We start from the raw sequence: 15645 nt of genomic DNA, 5'->3' as shown, positions 1-15645 counted from the left end.
CCATTTCAGACTAATGCCAAAAGGTCTGGGAGAGAGAGCACAGGTTCTGAAGCGTCCCACATGGCCCATGAGCTGAGATAAACGGTCTGCGAAAACCCTTCGGCGGCAGACAGTTCTGGACACACTCTCTACGGCTTTACGGGGGGAGGACTAAGTCAGTACTGACAAGCTCTCAATGCACCTAAGGAAAAGTAGATCTAGCCAGTCTGCTTAAGTCAGACAAGCTGTGAGGGTTTAGCGATGAAGTAACATAGTGGTCTACTCAGCTTGGGCCTGCATCTGAATCCTGGATGGAATCAGAGTCTTTTGTAAATTTACAGTGGAACAAAGAGCAATCTTTTGTTGGATAAATTTGTTGCATCATACACCTATATATTTTTTTTCCCCATATATATAGATATTTATAATTTTTTTGTCTCCTATAAAAAGGCTCAATTTGCCTTCACCTAAAAGCAAACCAACAGCAAGACAGTGTCAGGTCCGAAATTTCGGCTCCTTGAGAAGGGGCACTGGGGCGGAATGACACGGAGCCCCATTCTCTTCCTCTGCGTGTGACGTGGTGGGTGGGTGATCTTTTGGGGGAGGGGGGGGGGGGGGGGGGGGCAGGGGAGTGACCTACTCATCTTCAGTCCTGTTTTTGGGAAAGGTCGCAGGCAAAAGACTGGATGCCACGCTGATGAACCTCTGCATGCAGCTGAGTGTACTGAGGGGGCAGTGACAGTTCTGTGGACCAGAGCCTGCTGAGGATATCCTCTCTGGAGCTTCCATTTCCACGTCGGGTTATCCCTCTTCCCTGGATTTTCCCCCGTTCCTTTGCCCGACCCCAGCCCCTAGTACATCAATCCTCAAGCAGGTCCTGGTCGAGCTCCATGTAAGGCTCATCTATGTAGCTGGCTATGGCACAAAGAGAAGTCCTGTCTGTTCCAAGCAGCACTGATACCGTCTCCTTCCAGAAGCTGAAGGGAATGCAGGAGCTCTGTGGGCGGAAACATGTTGGCTTTGAAACACATAATCTCAGTGTCCATTCTGCATTCGTTCTTAAAGAGCACATATGGCGCTACCACTATCAGCTGTATCAGCGTTTCTCAATCCTGCTCCTGGGGCACCCCTGCTCTGCATATCTTCTATCTGCTCCAAACACATCTGATTAGTGTGATTAACATGCTCTTGATTAAAATGAGGTGTCTTCAGCCAATCAAAAGCGCCACTGATGAGTTCAGTCAGGTCAGTAGAGCAGGGAAAGATGGAAAACGGGCAGAGCAAGGGTCCCCCTGGCGCAGGATTGAGAACCGCTGAGCTATTATCATTAATGCCCATTCTGAGTCAGTTATGTGAATTATGCATCGGCGGGAAAAGACGGCTGCGTTATGAGGACACTCACGTTTTCTAGACAAGTGCTATCTTTGTCTTTGTTGAGGTAGTGACGCTGCCAGAAGCGCAGCAGGTTGTGGAAGTTGTTGAGCAGACAGCCCGGGTACTTCTCAGCGTACTCCTTTTCCCTCAGCGCGTTCAGGTAGAACGGCAGTTTCCCCCTCCTTCTGGCCAGCATCAAAATCACCAGACTGGTGTTAAGACAGCTAACATTCTCCTGGGGAAAAAAGAAAAACAAAAACAAACATAAAAAAAAACAGGAGACCTAAGAATGTGAGAAAGCGAGATCAGTATATGAGATGGCTAGAGGAGGATTGGGGGGGGGGGGAGGGCAGAGTGCATTAGTGGGTTGTGTCAAGCAGAGGAGAGGGTCTGCTCCCATACTTAAGTAAGGATGGAATGCTCCTGCCAAATGCCTGTGCTGTTTCATTTTTGACAATCAGTTTTCACAAATGAAGCCAGAATCGTTCATCATAAAGCAAGTTTCAGCCAAACATTTCAACTTAGAACAGAGGTTATTTTACTATTTTCAGTTTGGAGGGAGTCTTCTAAAACTTTGTTAATTTGGTGTATTAATGGCCCATAATTGACCCTGTGTGCATCACTCGATTCAATGACTTCATTCACTTACTTCTCCTCATCTTGTGCTAAACGACTACAATAAGCAAGTGAACCCTTACCTACATTAAACTACCCCAATTCAAGCAAAATACAGCTCAAAACCAGACATGTATTAGCCAGAGCATGGCAGCATCTTACTCCAAAGGAAAAAATCATCCTGTTAACTCCACACACAGAGAGAGAGAGAGAGTCGAGATAAGAGGGCGAGATATGTGAAGTCCAGGAACGAGAACTTGCCTGCGTAAGAGTCTGTACGTTGATGATGTTGATCAGCCTGAAGAGGAAGGACAGTCTGTTCTCCACCCGGGCCATGTACGATAAGAGACAGCACTCAGAAAGCACTTCAACCACTGTGGAAAAACACAGAGCACCATGTCTACTGTGCCAGCCATTCAAATTCAGCTTAAAATAGGGACTGAACACATGTCCTCAATACATGAGTCACATCCTCTCAGTTGTTTACAGCCGTGCTTAAACTGTACATATTAGTCATTTACTTCGCCTCGTGGAAGAAAGATTTCTTTCCTCAACGTAACTGGGGCAGACAACTAAATCAAAGAGTAAATGAACTAAAGTGGCAAGTACAATCAATAAATGAAGAGAGAGGAAAAGAGGTTTTAAATCATCTTTCTGAGCACTTCAGTCTGTTTGGCTGTGAAGCTTGTAGCGAACCAGTTATACCTTTCACGTCCTCTGTCTGGCTCTCGAATCTGTCCAGTGACAGGACGATGCAGCGTACTAGCATGTTGGAGTCCACGAGCGAGCTGTTGATCTGGCTAAGGAAGGTCTGAAACTGCACAAACCAGAAAACGTGTATCATCATTACGTGACCCAGCGTGGTACCATGCCTCGCGGGGCCCTCCTTCAGCTCAGTACAGTCACAGTATACAACATCATGTTTCCACTGACGATGCTTTTTACCTTTTCCTCCGAGTCCACGTATTTGTTGAATCTCTTGAAGGCATCGATGTTGAATTTCATGAGTTCCCCAAGCAGGTCGAAGTAGCTCTGTAGCACGTCCCTTGACTTACAGCCACTGTCAATGATGCAGTATAGGATGTGCTGTGGTAAAAAACAAACAAACAAAAAAAGCAGACACAGTATTATTTTCCCTCTGTTTGACGACAAGTCATCTCAACGACCACGAACTCAAACATTTTGCCTCCAACAGCCGAAAATCTGTTCAGATCCGCTGGAGCTGACAGACACACATCAGACAAGTCCTTGCAGATCAGACAAAACTCAGCAGAAAATCTACGAGTGCTATACATATTTAAACTTAAATGGTGCCTGCAGTAGCTTTTTGAACATCGCTCCCACGCTTTCCAGAGTGAACTCAAAGCTCCAGCGCTTCCCATGAACGCTTGGTTGGCCTGCCTGAGTCAGCAGTACTTTCCTTACCTCCAACAGGCCTCTCTTCAGCAGGAACATCTGGTCTGCATATGAGGTGGCTCCTCTGAGGAAGCTCTCCACTGCTCTGGCCTGCCAGAACCTAAGAGCAAGAGGATGACTCATCACAGGGGTCCCCGCACAGATAAAAAAAAACAAAACAAAAACCCCCCAGAACTGCCTATCTAAAGAGTGCAGGTTTCTAAGACTGTTGTATAGGGGAGGAGCTGGTAGACTGCTCCTGTGGTCTCACCTGAAGGAAGAGTCTGGCGGTTCCCTTTTCATGACGGTGAGCAGACGTGTCAGAAGCCCTTTCTTACCGTCACACACTAAACTCCTATTAGAGAACAGAGGGGAAGGCTACATTAGACCCTTACAGATACCAAAGATAATGGTAATCTACCATAACTTTACTCATAATACTGATATTCATAAACCTTGTCATTCAGAAACTCAGCATTAAACAATACTTGATGGATGTGTGTGTGTGTGTGTACCTGTCTGTGTTAACCAGAGCTTCCACCTCTGGGATGTTAGCTTTCAGAGAGATGGCACTCAACTCATTCAGCTCCTGACTGTTCAGCAGCAGGTACTTATTTCTGAAACACATTTAAAAATAAACACAAGTGTTGAAACATGTTTGTTTTAATCTGCGACAAAACATTCTCTTAAAAGGTAATGGAGATTGTACTCACTCATGGTGGTCACTGAAGCTCTGGAGTAGGCGTAAGAACTGGATTTTAAATGAGATTTCCTGCACATACAGTAAAAACCTTCGTTAAACAAGCCAACAGAATGCATGAGTTTTTCCTCGCATGTGTATCACAGATGATATGGTGACGTGTACAACAGATGGCGAAGCTCACCGGACTGCAGTCACAGTTCTCATTCTGACCGTGAACCACGTGATTAGAGGACGTGTACTTTCTCCAAATGAGCTTGTCAAAAAGATTGTTGAGGCCAGGGATGAGACGAAACTCTGCCAGCATCTTGTGTACCTGTGAGAGAGAGACCAGCCAAGAGGTGAATACAAATGTTCTATGTATTCCATGCTAAAGGAACATTTATGAAAACAGGGTTCACATATTCCTGACACACTTCACATTGAATACTATGGCTGTTCAAATTTAAAAAAAGAGAATAATATTACCATTAGATATCATACAACATCGCCTCAGAGTGCTCTCATTGTAACAGAGAGGTGTCTGTGTCTAGGCTGTTTAAGAGTCTGTCTCACCTGGTTTCTCTGTCTGCCCATCAGGAGCACACACAGTACATACAGCACCTCAACCTTATACATGATCTCATGGACAATCTTCATAGACTGAGGAAGCCTATGTCTCAGAGGACTGGTGGCCAGCGTGCTCTCGTCCGACGACTCTGAACAAAGGAAACAAACAGTTGAGAGTAAAGTAAAGAGTTACAGGAACTTCAACCCACACCTACACACACACACATACGACAACAAGGCAGAGTACAATTACTGCACAAAACTACATAGAAACACTGGCAGTTCCTCAAATAAACAGTTAGAAACAGCCCTGTGGAGAAGTGAGGCCTGTGATGTGATGTGAAGTTTGGCTAAAAACACAGGGGCGGAAGCTGTACCCGTGCTGCTGTGCTCGGCCTCATCGGTGGCCATCTGCATGAGTGCATCCAGCACCAGGGCGTTGTCCAGCCAGGTGTACCAGTCCTCCAACTCCTGCAGAAAATTAGATGTCCCGGTGGCCTCGGAAACCTTCCGCGTGGCCAGCTTACAGAGTCGTTCGATAAAACCAGGGATGTTCAGGAGCGTGACTGAAAAAACACACGGGATTGTTTAGTCATTTTGCTTAAAGTGAAGAAAAGGAGAGTTTTGTTTCCATACAGCTCTGTATGTTGTGTGCCTAACCAGATACGAACGATGTTTTAAATAAGTTAAATACGGTTTTCTGACTCGAGCACAACTTCTCACTTGATACATACAATATTCTCATTGTAAATGACAGGCTATCAAAGTTAGAAGGCCGAACTATTCCGAATACAGTGATTCAAAAGAGGAACCTTTAAATCCAAAATAAAATTTAGCATTCCGGCTGTAAGCACAACGAACCAGTTCCTTTTATATGACAAAAGAAATTTGACTTTTGAAATCAGAATGAAACAGGTAACCCACTGTGCTTATTATATATTGATAAATGACAAAAAAATATATTAAACAACAACAACAAAAACACCACTGCAAAACGCTGACAAACAGAGCATTTGCAGTGTATGAGCACGGGGGGGGGGGGGGGGGGGGGGGGGGGGGGGCAGGAGCACACTTACCCTGGTTGACTTCGGCTCTGGAGGGGCTGGCATTACGTTTTTGCTGAGCGTTCTTGGCCAGGAGGGTGTGTTTGTCATCGTTGCCCACGTCAGGCTCAGAGATGGTGACAGAGAGGATGCGGCAGAAGTTGGCGAGTTGCTGCTGGTCAAAGCTCTGAACTAGACCAGACAGGTTTGGGATTCCCTCCAGCTGAATCATCTCCTGTTGGGTCAGGTTAGTGAGAAACACTTCAGAGATATTACAATCCACAGTTTCTACATGTACTCACAATGAACCTCACCATTAGCTTATATTTAGCTCAAAATGATAAATATAGAGGATAAGGAGAGTTGCACAAACTGCCAAAAGAACAACTGTGTTGCCATGTAAATGGAGTAAGAAAGTTTTCCATGTTTTACAAGTTCTCCCATCAAATAATTATGACTGACTAGTAATAAAGATCACAGGAACTCATCACTCAGCACTGTTATTCGTACATTTTAGAGACTATTTCTAGAACTCAAGCCTTGCAGTTAATTTTCAGAAATGTTCAGCCAGAAGCAAGCACAGAAAAAAATGAGTGCTTACATCACTGTAACAGAAAAAACAGTAAAGGGACTTCAGCACAGCACTGACCTTTTTGACACCAAGAATATCCTCGATTAGAGTGGCAGTCTGTAGAAAGGTCTTCTTATTGGTCATCAACGTGAAGAGGAACAAGACGAAATCATCCCTGGCGGCGAGACTTTTTGTGACCCCTTCCGTCTGAAAGAGGACCATCCGTTAATATCATACTCAAAGGAACGTATCAGTAGACGCAAATAAACCTTTTAAAAAACAGCAGTTCTACAGAAAACCCTTTGCATCCCGTTCAATTTTAAATTGAAGGTAGAAAGAGCAGGAATACTCACACATATACAGCAGTTATAAAGCACACTTAGGCAGTCCTTCACCAAGTCATCATTCACTATAAAAAGAAGAATGTGAAATTATTAATCATGCACAAACAGTTAACCACAAGGCTACACAGGGCAAGAAACCACATATCACAGAGTAATGAATCCTACCGAAAACATATGTACATACACCCACACTACAAGCACACCTTCAGAGAAATCTCCCTGCACTCAAGAATACATCACTACACCAGTACAAAGAAAAACATGAATCATTTTTATCATAGTGCATTTTGCCATCAACTTACTTTTAGGCTTCTTGAGTGTTGTTAGAGTAGGTCTCATCAAAATCTCCACCAGCAACTGTGGGCAAATATAATATAAGGAGTTATACAGCTCTGTCTAAACAGCATCAAGGGAGATACGCTACACAGTAATTAAAAAAAAAAACTCCAAATAAACAAAGAAAAAACATGGATTCAAGAAAAACAGGAATGACCAATAACCTTCTATATGTTTAAAACGTCTTGTGCAAATTGACAGCTCTATGCAACCATGAATGCACTCACATCTACTCCACCAAAGAGGTCAAATGTGTATGTATTGGGAAAGGTGGATTCCTGTGCAGTCTTCCTGTCCTCTGTAACAAATGACATGGCCTCCATGGAGAGCAAGGACGACAACTCCTGAAAAGCCACAAAAAGAGAAAGGAGCTTGTGTCAGGCTTCAAGCAGCACAATGCTAAAGACTAGGAGGAGAAAAACAATGAGTGTGAAAGCAAGGGGACAAGGTGATAAGTCAAAGCCGTGGTAATCCACGCCAGCGTGCTGGGGGGAGAACAAAGCTATCAAACTAATGGTGTGCAAAGTGGTTATGTTTCTTTGTTGGTGGAGGAAAGGGGAACATGTATCCGACCTTAAGCACAGCATGCGTCTGAGTGAAGTCACTATTGAGGTGGCTGCTCTCATATAGTTTCTGCAGTAGCACTGGGATTCCATGCCACCTGGCTCGCTTGTCCCTCTCCTGCAGTAGTGCCTCTGGAAGCTGAAGAAAAAAACAGCAAAGTCAATACTAAATCATTACATCCCTGGCAGAAACATATTGATAGTGTGTCACTATAACATCAATACTAAACATTTTGGTTTTGCATTGCAACACTCATGCTGTAATGACTAACTTACAGCAGTATACCCCTGAGTAGAATGGAAATTGTGAAAGGGGATACTTCAAGGAGCCCATTTTAGGAAACCCTTAGATGAGCATGCACAACAACAGTTCTCAAAAAAAGTAAGAACACTCAAAGAATATTTCTTTCAATTCAGGTCCTTACACTCTAGCTATTTTAAATGCCTAAGTCAAAGCGCCATCATTCCAAAACCACAATTCAATTTGAGTGAGGGTTTCTGCATATTTTAATCAGTCACGTCCATACAATCCCAGTAAAATTGTTAACTGCTACACAGCTTCATTATACAGTGTCAGTAATTAGCCAGTTCTCCGTATAATGATTATTAGGAGCACAGCGGGAAAAAAATCCCAAATAAAATTGTATCGTTAAGTGGTCGTCCAAAACAAGGTATCGTATCCTAAAGCAAAAACGTAAACTTGCCTATCGATCTCTGCAAAGAAGAATTGAAATTATCATTCAAATTTCCCTGGAAACCGTCTCTGTTTCACTAGACTAGTTTGAGGGACGTATACAATGGAACTTCTTACGTAATGTGAGCTAATTTGAACTCTATTAACTATGCTAGCTGGCAAACTCTGCTTAGCCATCTAGCTATAGTACTTTAATATATTCATTAGCTCGCAAACAAATCAAGAATCGTTATTAGTTTAATGTGCGGAAGAGTTCTAAAAACGTAACCCAATTCTGATCAACTCAAATAAGTTAATCTTGAGTCGAAAAGTAGAGCACAGAACCAGAAAAACATTAGCTTGCCGATAGCAACTTGTGTTTACATACACTGGCTATCGTCGGCTGTTTGCTAACACTTAGTAGCCCTGTATTGATTATGAACACAACAAATCAACTGCATTCGACAGTTTCGTTTTCTTCAGTTACTGTATATAACAGTCCGAGCATTCCAGTCTAGCGACCAGATGCCTGTTTAACAAATCGCTGGACAGCTAGCCTGGTTACGTTACTGTAGGAGCTAGCTAGGTTAAGTGAAGCAAACCACAGCTAGTTAGCCCTAAAAGCTACAGTAATCACAGGCTGTATAATGGTAATGCAACATCGTTTTTAGATATCAATTCTTCACGATTTGGGTCAATAACATATCTCCCGAGACCACCGAAACTAGTACAAGAAACTGTTTAACGTATTTTGATTGGTTTCGTTTGCATCAAAGCCACCAATATGACGTCCTCGACTTCGGCTCAGTTCCAAACGCGAATCCCAGACTCAAACAACGACCTATCCGAACAGTATCACCCTTCAGTAAATCGTCTTACCTGCGTCCCTCTGCTAAAACCTCGCCCTGAGATCTGACTCTGACTTATTCTTGTGATAATATTCCTGTTGCGGCTCCTTCGCTTTCCCCATGTACAAGGGGATTCGGACCCCAACAACGTCGCCATTATTTCTTCTTCCTGAAGTGTTCCAAACAGGAAGTTTAAGATTTTCTATCTAGCGCCCCCAAGTGGTATATTGCTATATCGCTGAGGAAAATCCTCTCTAGATGTCTAAACGAAAGTGTGGCTGGTGCGTAGGCAGGATATTTATAGTAAGTCACGCTCTTGCTTGAAATGTTGAAAAATATATCTCACTCATGTTTTCTTGAGCATTTATTTATAAATTATTTTTGTTTTCATTTAAAATGACCACACATCAATATATACAAAAAAAAAAAGAAAGAAAAAGGAAAATAAAAAACAAAAAACAAAAACTTCTCACTAGTGTTCACAAGTCAATACACTTACGGGATATTTGACCTCGGTATTTTTAGTCAAAGACAGGGCTGCATGGGGCCTGAAGGAATGCACTCAGAGACATATATTTAGAACGCAGACCTATACATTACATAATGTATGTGGTGCAAGTGGAAAATCTAGTCAATAACCATCGACCAAGTTTGACAGAGAAAAATTACATTTGAGAAACTCATCGTATTATCAGACACACACTTCAGAAAGGCTATAGCCTACACCACAAATTAGCAGTCTTTCTCCTGGAGGGCTGAGCTTCTCTGGAGTTTTGTTCCGGTCTCACACAGTGGTCTACTGTGATGGTTTGGCCATCATTCAGACAACATTTTATCTTACTGTTTACCCAATAGCTCATCCTTGGGCTTCTGGATCCATCTTCAAAATGTGTGTTACAAGCATAAGATCAACATTTGTCAAATTGTGTGTCCAGATTTATTCCTCAAACATTTGCTCTCAGGGCAAACTGTGAGGACACTGAAATTCTTTTCACAAGGGGTTCAGATGGGCCTTTCTTTTTGTTAAATATTCTCCAGTGTCCAATTTCTTTTTCAGCACTCTCTCAGTCCTCAGGCTTGTCGTAGATGTCTTGATAACTTGATGCCTCTGTCATATACAAATATGAGTTCATGGTTTCACGTAATCCTTCACTGACCAGAGACTCCTCTTTGTCCATCTCACTCTCTCTTAAAATCACTGAGCTGTAGAAACACAGAGGTTGGGGAAGTTAATTTCAGTTAAAGCACAAAGCTTTTCTCACAAACTCCCTTATAACTTAGATGTGTGGGTGGGAGGAAGAGAAGAGAACGAGAGCCTGAGAGTGGAAAATAGGAGAACATGAAAAGATAACCGACTGGATAGCAGCAGTAGTTTGAGGCCTAACATTTACCAGAATGTTGTCTCGACAAGAGGAGGCAGTTGACGAGCAGAGAGATGTGTAAATGTAAAGACAGAAATAGACCATTACCTTTTTAAGTTCTTCCAGTTGAGAGTGGGCCTGCGGATGGCGATGGGTCGAGGTACAATGTCGAGAGAGACGCTGTTTATCCCCCAGATAAAGCAAGGCTCCCTCAGCAAACAGCACGCGCCATCAGCTCTTTCTGCACACACAGATAGATGTTGCCTTCGTAAAAAAATACTTCAAGGTGTTTTGAAATATACTGTCTGTCCTGCAGACTGTGGTTACTCTTGTGTAGTTTGATTTGTAAAGCACTGGTTTTGATGAACTGCTCTGTTACTATCTGTATTAACAGCTCTGCGGCTCTGTCCGGTTTATTGTAGTACAGGGTCAGCGAGCAGTTAAGTGAGACTCACCAGAGTAGTACTCCACCAGCTGGCTGAGGGAAGAGAAGGTGAGTCTGGGCAGGATGTAGAACCAGCCATTCAGGAGACGATTGATTCGATAGTGCTTGACAAAGTATGTGGTGCCAGAACTTTGAAGAACCGACAAGGAATAAGAGCCTACAACCAGAATGATTATGAAACAAAAACCAATCACTTTCATTATACAGATAACTTTAATTTAACTTACAGATCACTTAAATGCTTCACGTGAAGTTTACTTTGAGGAAGTATTGACTAACCATTGCAAGACTGGCTTTCTCGGATGAGGAAAGACCCTGGCCAGTTTTGTGGCATTAACAGAAGTTCTTCTGCCTTCTTCCGACTGATGCCTACAAACTGCCACCTACAGGTTCGCCAGAGAGAATTGGAAGATTGATAGCTTTGTTAAGAATTGTTGAGACAGTCACTGGAAGAATACAGCAATGTATTTTCCAACTCCATTCCTCCAACACCACCTCTTTAGGAAACAACACATAAACTTCAAAAAGAACTGTCAGCTATGAGGGGTGGGCTGATGTCAGTAGGACAGAAATGACATCAGTTGTACCAAATTCTAAAAGCTTGACTCTCAAACTCCACACCCACATGACAGCCCCTTTCCGCACAGAAATCTGATGTAAAGTTTTCTTTTACACCCCACCTCTTGACTCCTCCACCAATGTTTATGCAGAATATCATCATTTTTCTTATCCCAATGCCACAATTTTCAATGAATATGTTTCACCACAAGTTTAATGTATCATATGTCAAGATCAAAAACAAGTATTATTTTTATCATATGATTGTGGTACCATGTCATACCATACCATACATTTTTTTTCCTCATATCATTTAATTTAGTGCATGTTTCAAAAGTGCAGAACTGTGAAGTCATAGTACAAAGGGAGGCTTCACCTGATCAGTGAATAACTTACCTGTTGAACACTTTGGCAATGTTGTTGCGGGGTATGATGCTCTCAAAGCCTGTTGTTGTGGAGCTCACTCTCAAAATATCACCCTCCCTACAGAGACACAGATCAATCAGGCAAAGCTGGCAAGGTGCACTAAATCCCGGACAACGTGAAAATGATTGCTATGTAAATACGATCAGCAGGCGTTTAGTGGGGGGATGAGGGGGGATGCCATCCCCCTTGTTAGCAAAATGACCAAAAATGCAACCCCCTTGTTAACCTGATACTTTACATGACTGAGATTTGTGCAAGTTAGAATCTACGGCCCCGGCCAAAATGCATCCCCCTTGTTAACCTGCCATCCATTGGGCCATCCCCTTATTAAAAACTAACAAATCACCTACTGAATCTGACTATGTTTTGAATGTAAAAAGAAGAGCTTTACTCACTCTGACAGAATGTTAAGTCGCTCCCCCATGCAGATTTTTTGATCGGTGTGTCCATTGGGTGAGTAGTCACACAATGCTATCACCACATAGTTATTATTACCTGAGAAAGAAACAAAGAATGATATCGCATTGGAATGGGAGTGGAGCCAACTATGCCAAACTGCATGTATCAGGCAGATATGTCTGACAATTATTTTTTATGGTATTTATAATAAAAGTAACAATTTAAATCATGGTTTATCTTAATGCTTAAGCGCCCAAGTTTTTATTTCCTTTTCATGTCAAAAAGAACAAAATGTGTCCAGAATGTGTGAGTGATCTGGATTCGTGAAATAATGGGGTACCTGAAATATTATCCGGACTGTCAGGCTCAGCTGGATTCTCACTGGTGTGAGTAGTAGATTGCCTTCTGCCTTTGCTGGAAAGAATGCCCATGACCATCTGTTGTACTTCTTTTCTGCCTCTAATGATCACTGTGAATGCAGAAATGTCCACATTTCACATATTGGGTGTTGAATCCTTCATATTCATTGCGAACAGATTTTGAGCATGTGAGTGCATTGCATTTTACTTTTGGCGCTTTTTTTTTTTTTTTAAATCTACAATTTGAGGGTGGAACTCAACTCAGAACTTTGCAAACACGAAAATTGAAGCATCCGGTTTGGACTTTCGACTCCTTTTTGTATTTGCTTTTTCCCCACAATATGCTCTGTGGCGTACATGTTACTCCAATATGTAAATGTACATAATGTCCTCTGCATGAAGGAAATGAATGGTCCTGGTTTTTGGGCTTTTTTTATATCTACAATTTGATGATGGAACTCTGCTCAAAACTTTGCAAACACCAAAATATAAGCATCCAACTTGGACTTTTGACTCCACTTTATGCTTCCGATTTTTTTTCCCCCAATTTGCTCAGTAGCGTACGTGTAGCTCGAATATGTATCTATAAATGATTATAACGTCTTCTGCAAAAAGGAAATGAGAGGTCCTCAAGAACAACAACAAAATTTGGTTTGGCCATTTCCTGGGTTATCTTGTGGTGTAGAATATTCTGTTGCTCTTTCTCACCTCTTGAATGTATTTTTTTAAAAATCATATTTATTTGCCTTATCTCCAGGGAAGGACTGGAGCAGTCTTAATAGAGGGCCCGAGTAAGATATGTTCTGATAAATCAGAAATTGTAATGCAGACTCTATTTTCAGATAAAGTACACAAGTGCTTTTTCTCATGGGATCAGAATCATTTGGGATCATGTGCGATGATAACCTGTTAATTTTTGCCAAAAAAAAAAGAAAAGAAAAGAAAAGAAAAAAGCCATAACACGTGCAGCGTATAGTGTATTACATAGCCCACTGGATATCTCACAGACTGCACACACCCTACAAAAACTGTAAGAGAGTCCATTTTTTAAGAGGCCAAACAATATTATCTTTTAATAAGCAAATATCTCTACATTTATCAAACATCGCTGTGTAGAAAATAAAATTATATACATGTAAGGTTGTAACACAAACTAAAAACTTACCTCATTGCACTTTTGGAGTTAGCCTGCTGTTAGCTCCATATAATTATTATCCACACACAGATGCTGAGATAGCTTACTGGTCTTGACTAAGCAAAGACTTGACCTTAAATTGAAGTGATGAGTTTGCTTGTTAACTCCCCACGCCTCTGTATGTGTGTGTGTGTTTGGTTTCCTTTACTGGCTGCTTACTAGTGGAGAATGAGAGCTGAATACATCTGTCTCCTCCAGTTGATCTTCTCGTGGTGTCAGGTGTGGAGAGTTTTACATGGGGAGGGGCAGTCAGAGACCCTGATTAGCATAACTGTTCTCCGTGATGCTAGAAGACTTTTTGCCTTTGACGCACTGTGCTATGAGTGAGAGAATGCTGTGTTATGTTGTTTTGAGGGAGGGTGACAAAAATGACAGAGTTCATATCAGGCTGAAATCATAATATACATGGAGGAAGGGACTAGGGCTTTGGATTTAGAGTAGTCCAATAATGAAATATACATTTTCAATTATTCTACAAGGTAACATTTAATTTCCATCAACACCTTTTTGGCCGAATTTAGGTGTGCATGCCTGTGCTCTCGATACTGAATTAAGGCCAACAGTTATAAAGAAAATACAGGGCTAATGAAAAAATGTTGAAAAAATTAGATTGTTGTGCATACACCTACACATATTACACATACATGGTTTTTTTTTTTAAAGGAAATTGATAACTGTCTCTCAGATTCCATTAGATAAGCACTTTGAATGTTCAGAAAGTTCTTCCAGGAATAGACACAATGAAAATGAACCCAGAATAGTCATAAGCACAAAGTTAGATGTTTCGTGATTATTCAAGAAGTGTATGTCAGCTGCACTGTGGTAGGCTACTCTAAGATATTTTTAGAACTTGCTAAAAATAGCCTCACCTCACTATGAACATTGGGGTCAATCAGTGTTCGGAAAAATTTCTAGCTCGCGGTTGGAAACTTGGTGACCTGTGTTATCTATAGCTTCCGTTGTAACAACTGTACGAAAGTACTGCCTTTTCTTAGAATTGTTTTTCGCAACTCTCAGACCACTGTGTTCTGCGGGGCACATTTTCTGATATAACCTGGCCATTTTTGCTGATGGGATAAATTTAGATAGTTACTATATAATTTCTGAGGTACAGGCGAAGTTACCATGCTTTGAGCCGTCGACCAGCGGAAGTACTCCGGGTAGAGACAAGAATGGTATGAAAACATAAACAAATGTGGTTAACACACGGACTGATACATTTTCAATGGTGTAGCTTTATTGACTAGTCAGTATAAATGAGTTGAATCAGCAGACAGGGAGAAGCACCTTTTGTCAAACACAATTTCACATAGTTACATGTTCATCAAGACTGTCTTTCCTTGAATACATCCAATATAGTTTTGATCATGAAAACCTAAAGTACTCTTTTAAACAACAACAACAACAACAACAAAAACCCCCCCCCCGAAACAAAACAAAATAAACCCCTGAAGGAACAGAAACAGATGTTTAAATCACATCTTGCCCAGTTTTCACAGTCTGTCTTTGCTACAGTTGTTTTTGCATATTTATAAAGGAAGTCGTCGACTGTGACTGCTTACACACACAAAAAAAAAGTATTACATTCCACTAGTTTAGCCACACAGTTCACAGGCAATCTCAACTTCAATCTACTCAGGCTGCTATTCTTTACATACTGAAAGCCACTAAAAGCTGAGACCTCTCCCTCTGGGCTTTCTCAACTAGCTAGTGGAAAATTTGTACAAAGCACAGCAAAAGCAGCTCTAACATTCAAGTGCTCTCGCATACAGTCCTGTTGATTCAACCACAGTACAAGACAGGCAACGTTGCACATTATATATAGCCACAGAGAAGAGTTATGCTTTAGGGTACAGGACAACATATCATGTCACACACAACACTGCAGTTAATGAAAGCATGAGTGTTACAT

At 41.7% G+C, this 15645-nt stretch overlaps 2 protein-coding genes across 2 annotated transcripts; both read right to left on the bottom strand.

Moving 5' to 3' along the window:
- Positions 1 to 645: 645 nt before the first annotated feature.
- On the bottom strand, positions 646 to 9153 carry trpc4apa (transient receptor potential cation channel, subfamily C, member 4 associated protein a). The gene is made up of 19 exons (XM_030776729.1): positions 9022 to 9153; positions 7480 to 7608; positions 7134 to 7250; positions 6873 to 6927; positions 6580 to 6635; positions 6305 to 6433; positions 5689 to 5890; positions 4990 to 5178; positions 4619 to 4761; positions 4248 to 4379; positions 4077 to 4135; positions 3879 to 3980; positions 3635 to 3718; positions 3394 to 3484; positions 2914 to 3054; positions 2674 to 2785; positions 2230 to 2342; positions 1382 to 1588; positions 646 to 976 (listed from the first exon to the last, which is right to left on the bottom strand). Exons 1-19 carry the CDS (start codon positions 9145 to 9147, stop codon positions 839 to 841), a joined length of 2325 nt encoding a protein of 774 aa, XP_030632589.1. The 5' UTR covers positions 9148 to 9153; the 3' UTR covers positions 646 to 838.
- Positions 9154 to 10054: 901 nt separating this feature from the next.
- sla2a (Src like adaptor 2a) lies at positions 10055 to 12610 on the bottom strand. The gene is made up of 7 exons (XM_030778297.1): positions 12520 to 12610; positions 12176 to 12275; positions 11751 to 11837; positions 11076 to 11179; positions 10807 to 10953; positions 10460 to 10592; positions 10055 to 10193 (listed from the first exon to the last, which is right to left on the bottom strand). Exons 1-7 carry the CDS (start codon positions 12608 to 12610, stop codon positions 10055 to 10057), a joined length of 801 nt encoding a protein of 266 aa, XP_030634157.1.
- Between the last annotated feature and the right edge of the window lie 3035 nt (positions 12611 to 15645).

This window comes from Chanos chanos, chromosome 6 (genome assembly GCF_902362185.1).
Source record: "Chanos chanos chromosome 6, fChaCha1.1, whole genome shotgun sequence".
Classification (NCBI taxonomy): Eukaryota; Metazoa; Chordata; class Actinopteri; order Gonorynchiformes; family Chanidae; genus Chanos; species Chanos chanos.
This window is presented reverse-complemented; position numbering and strand designations above follow the sequence as displayed.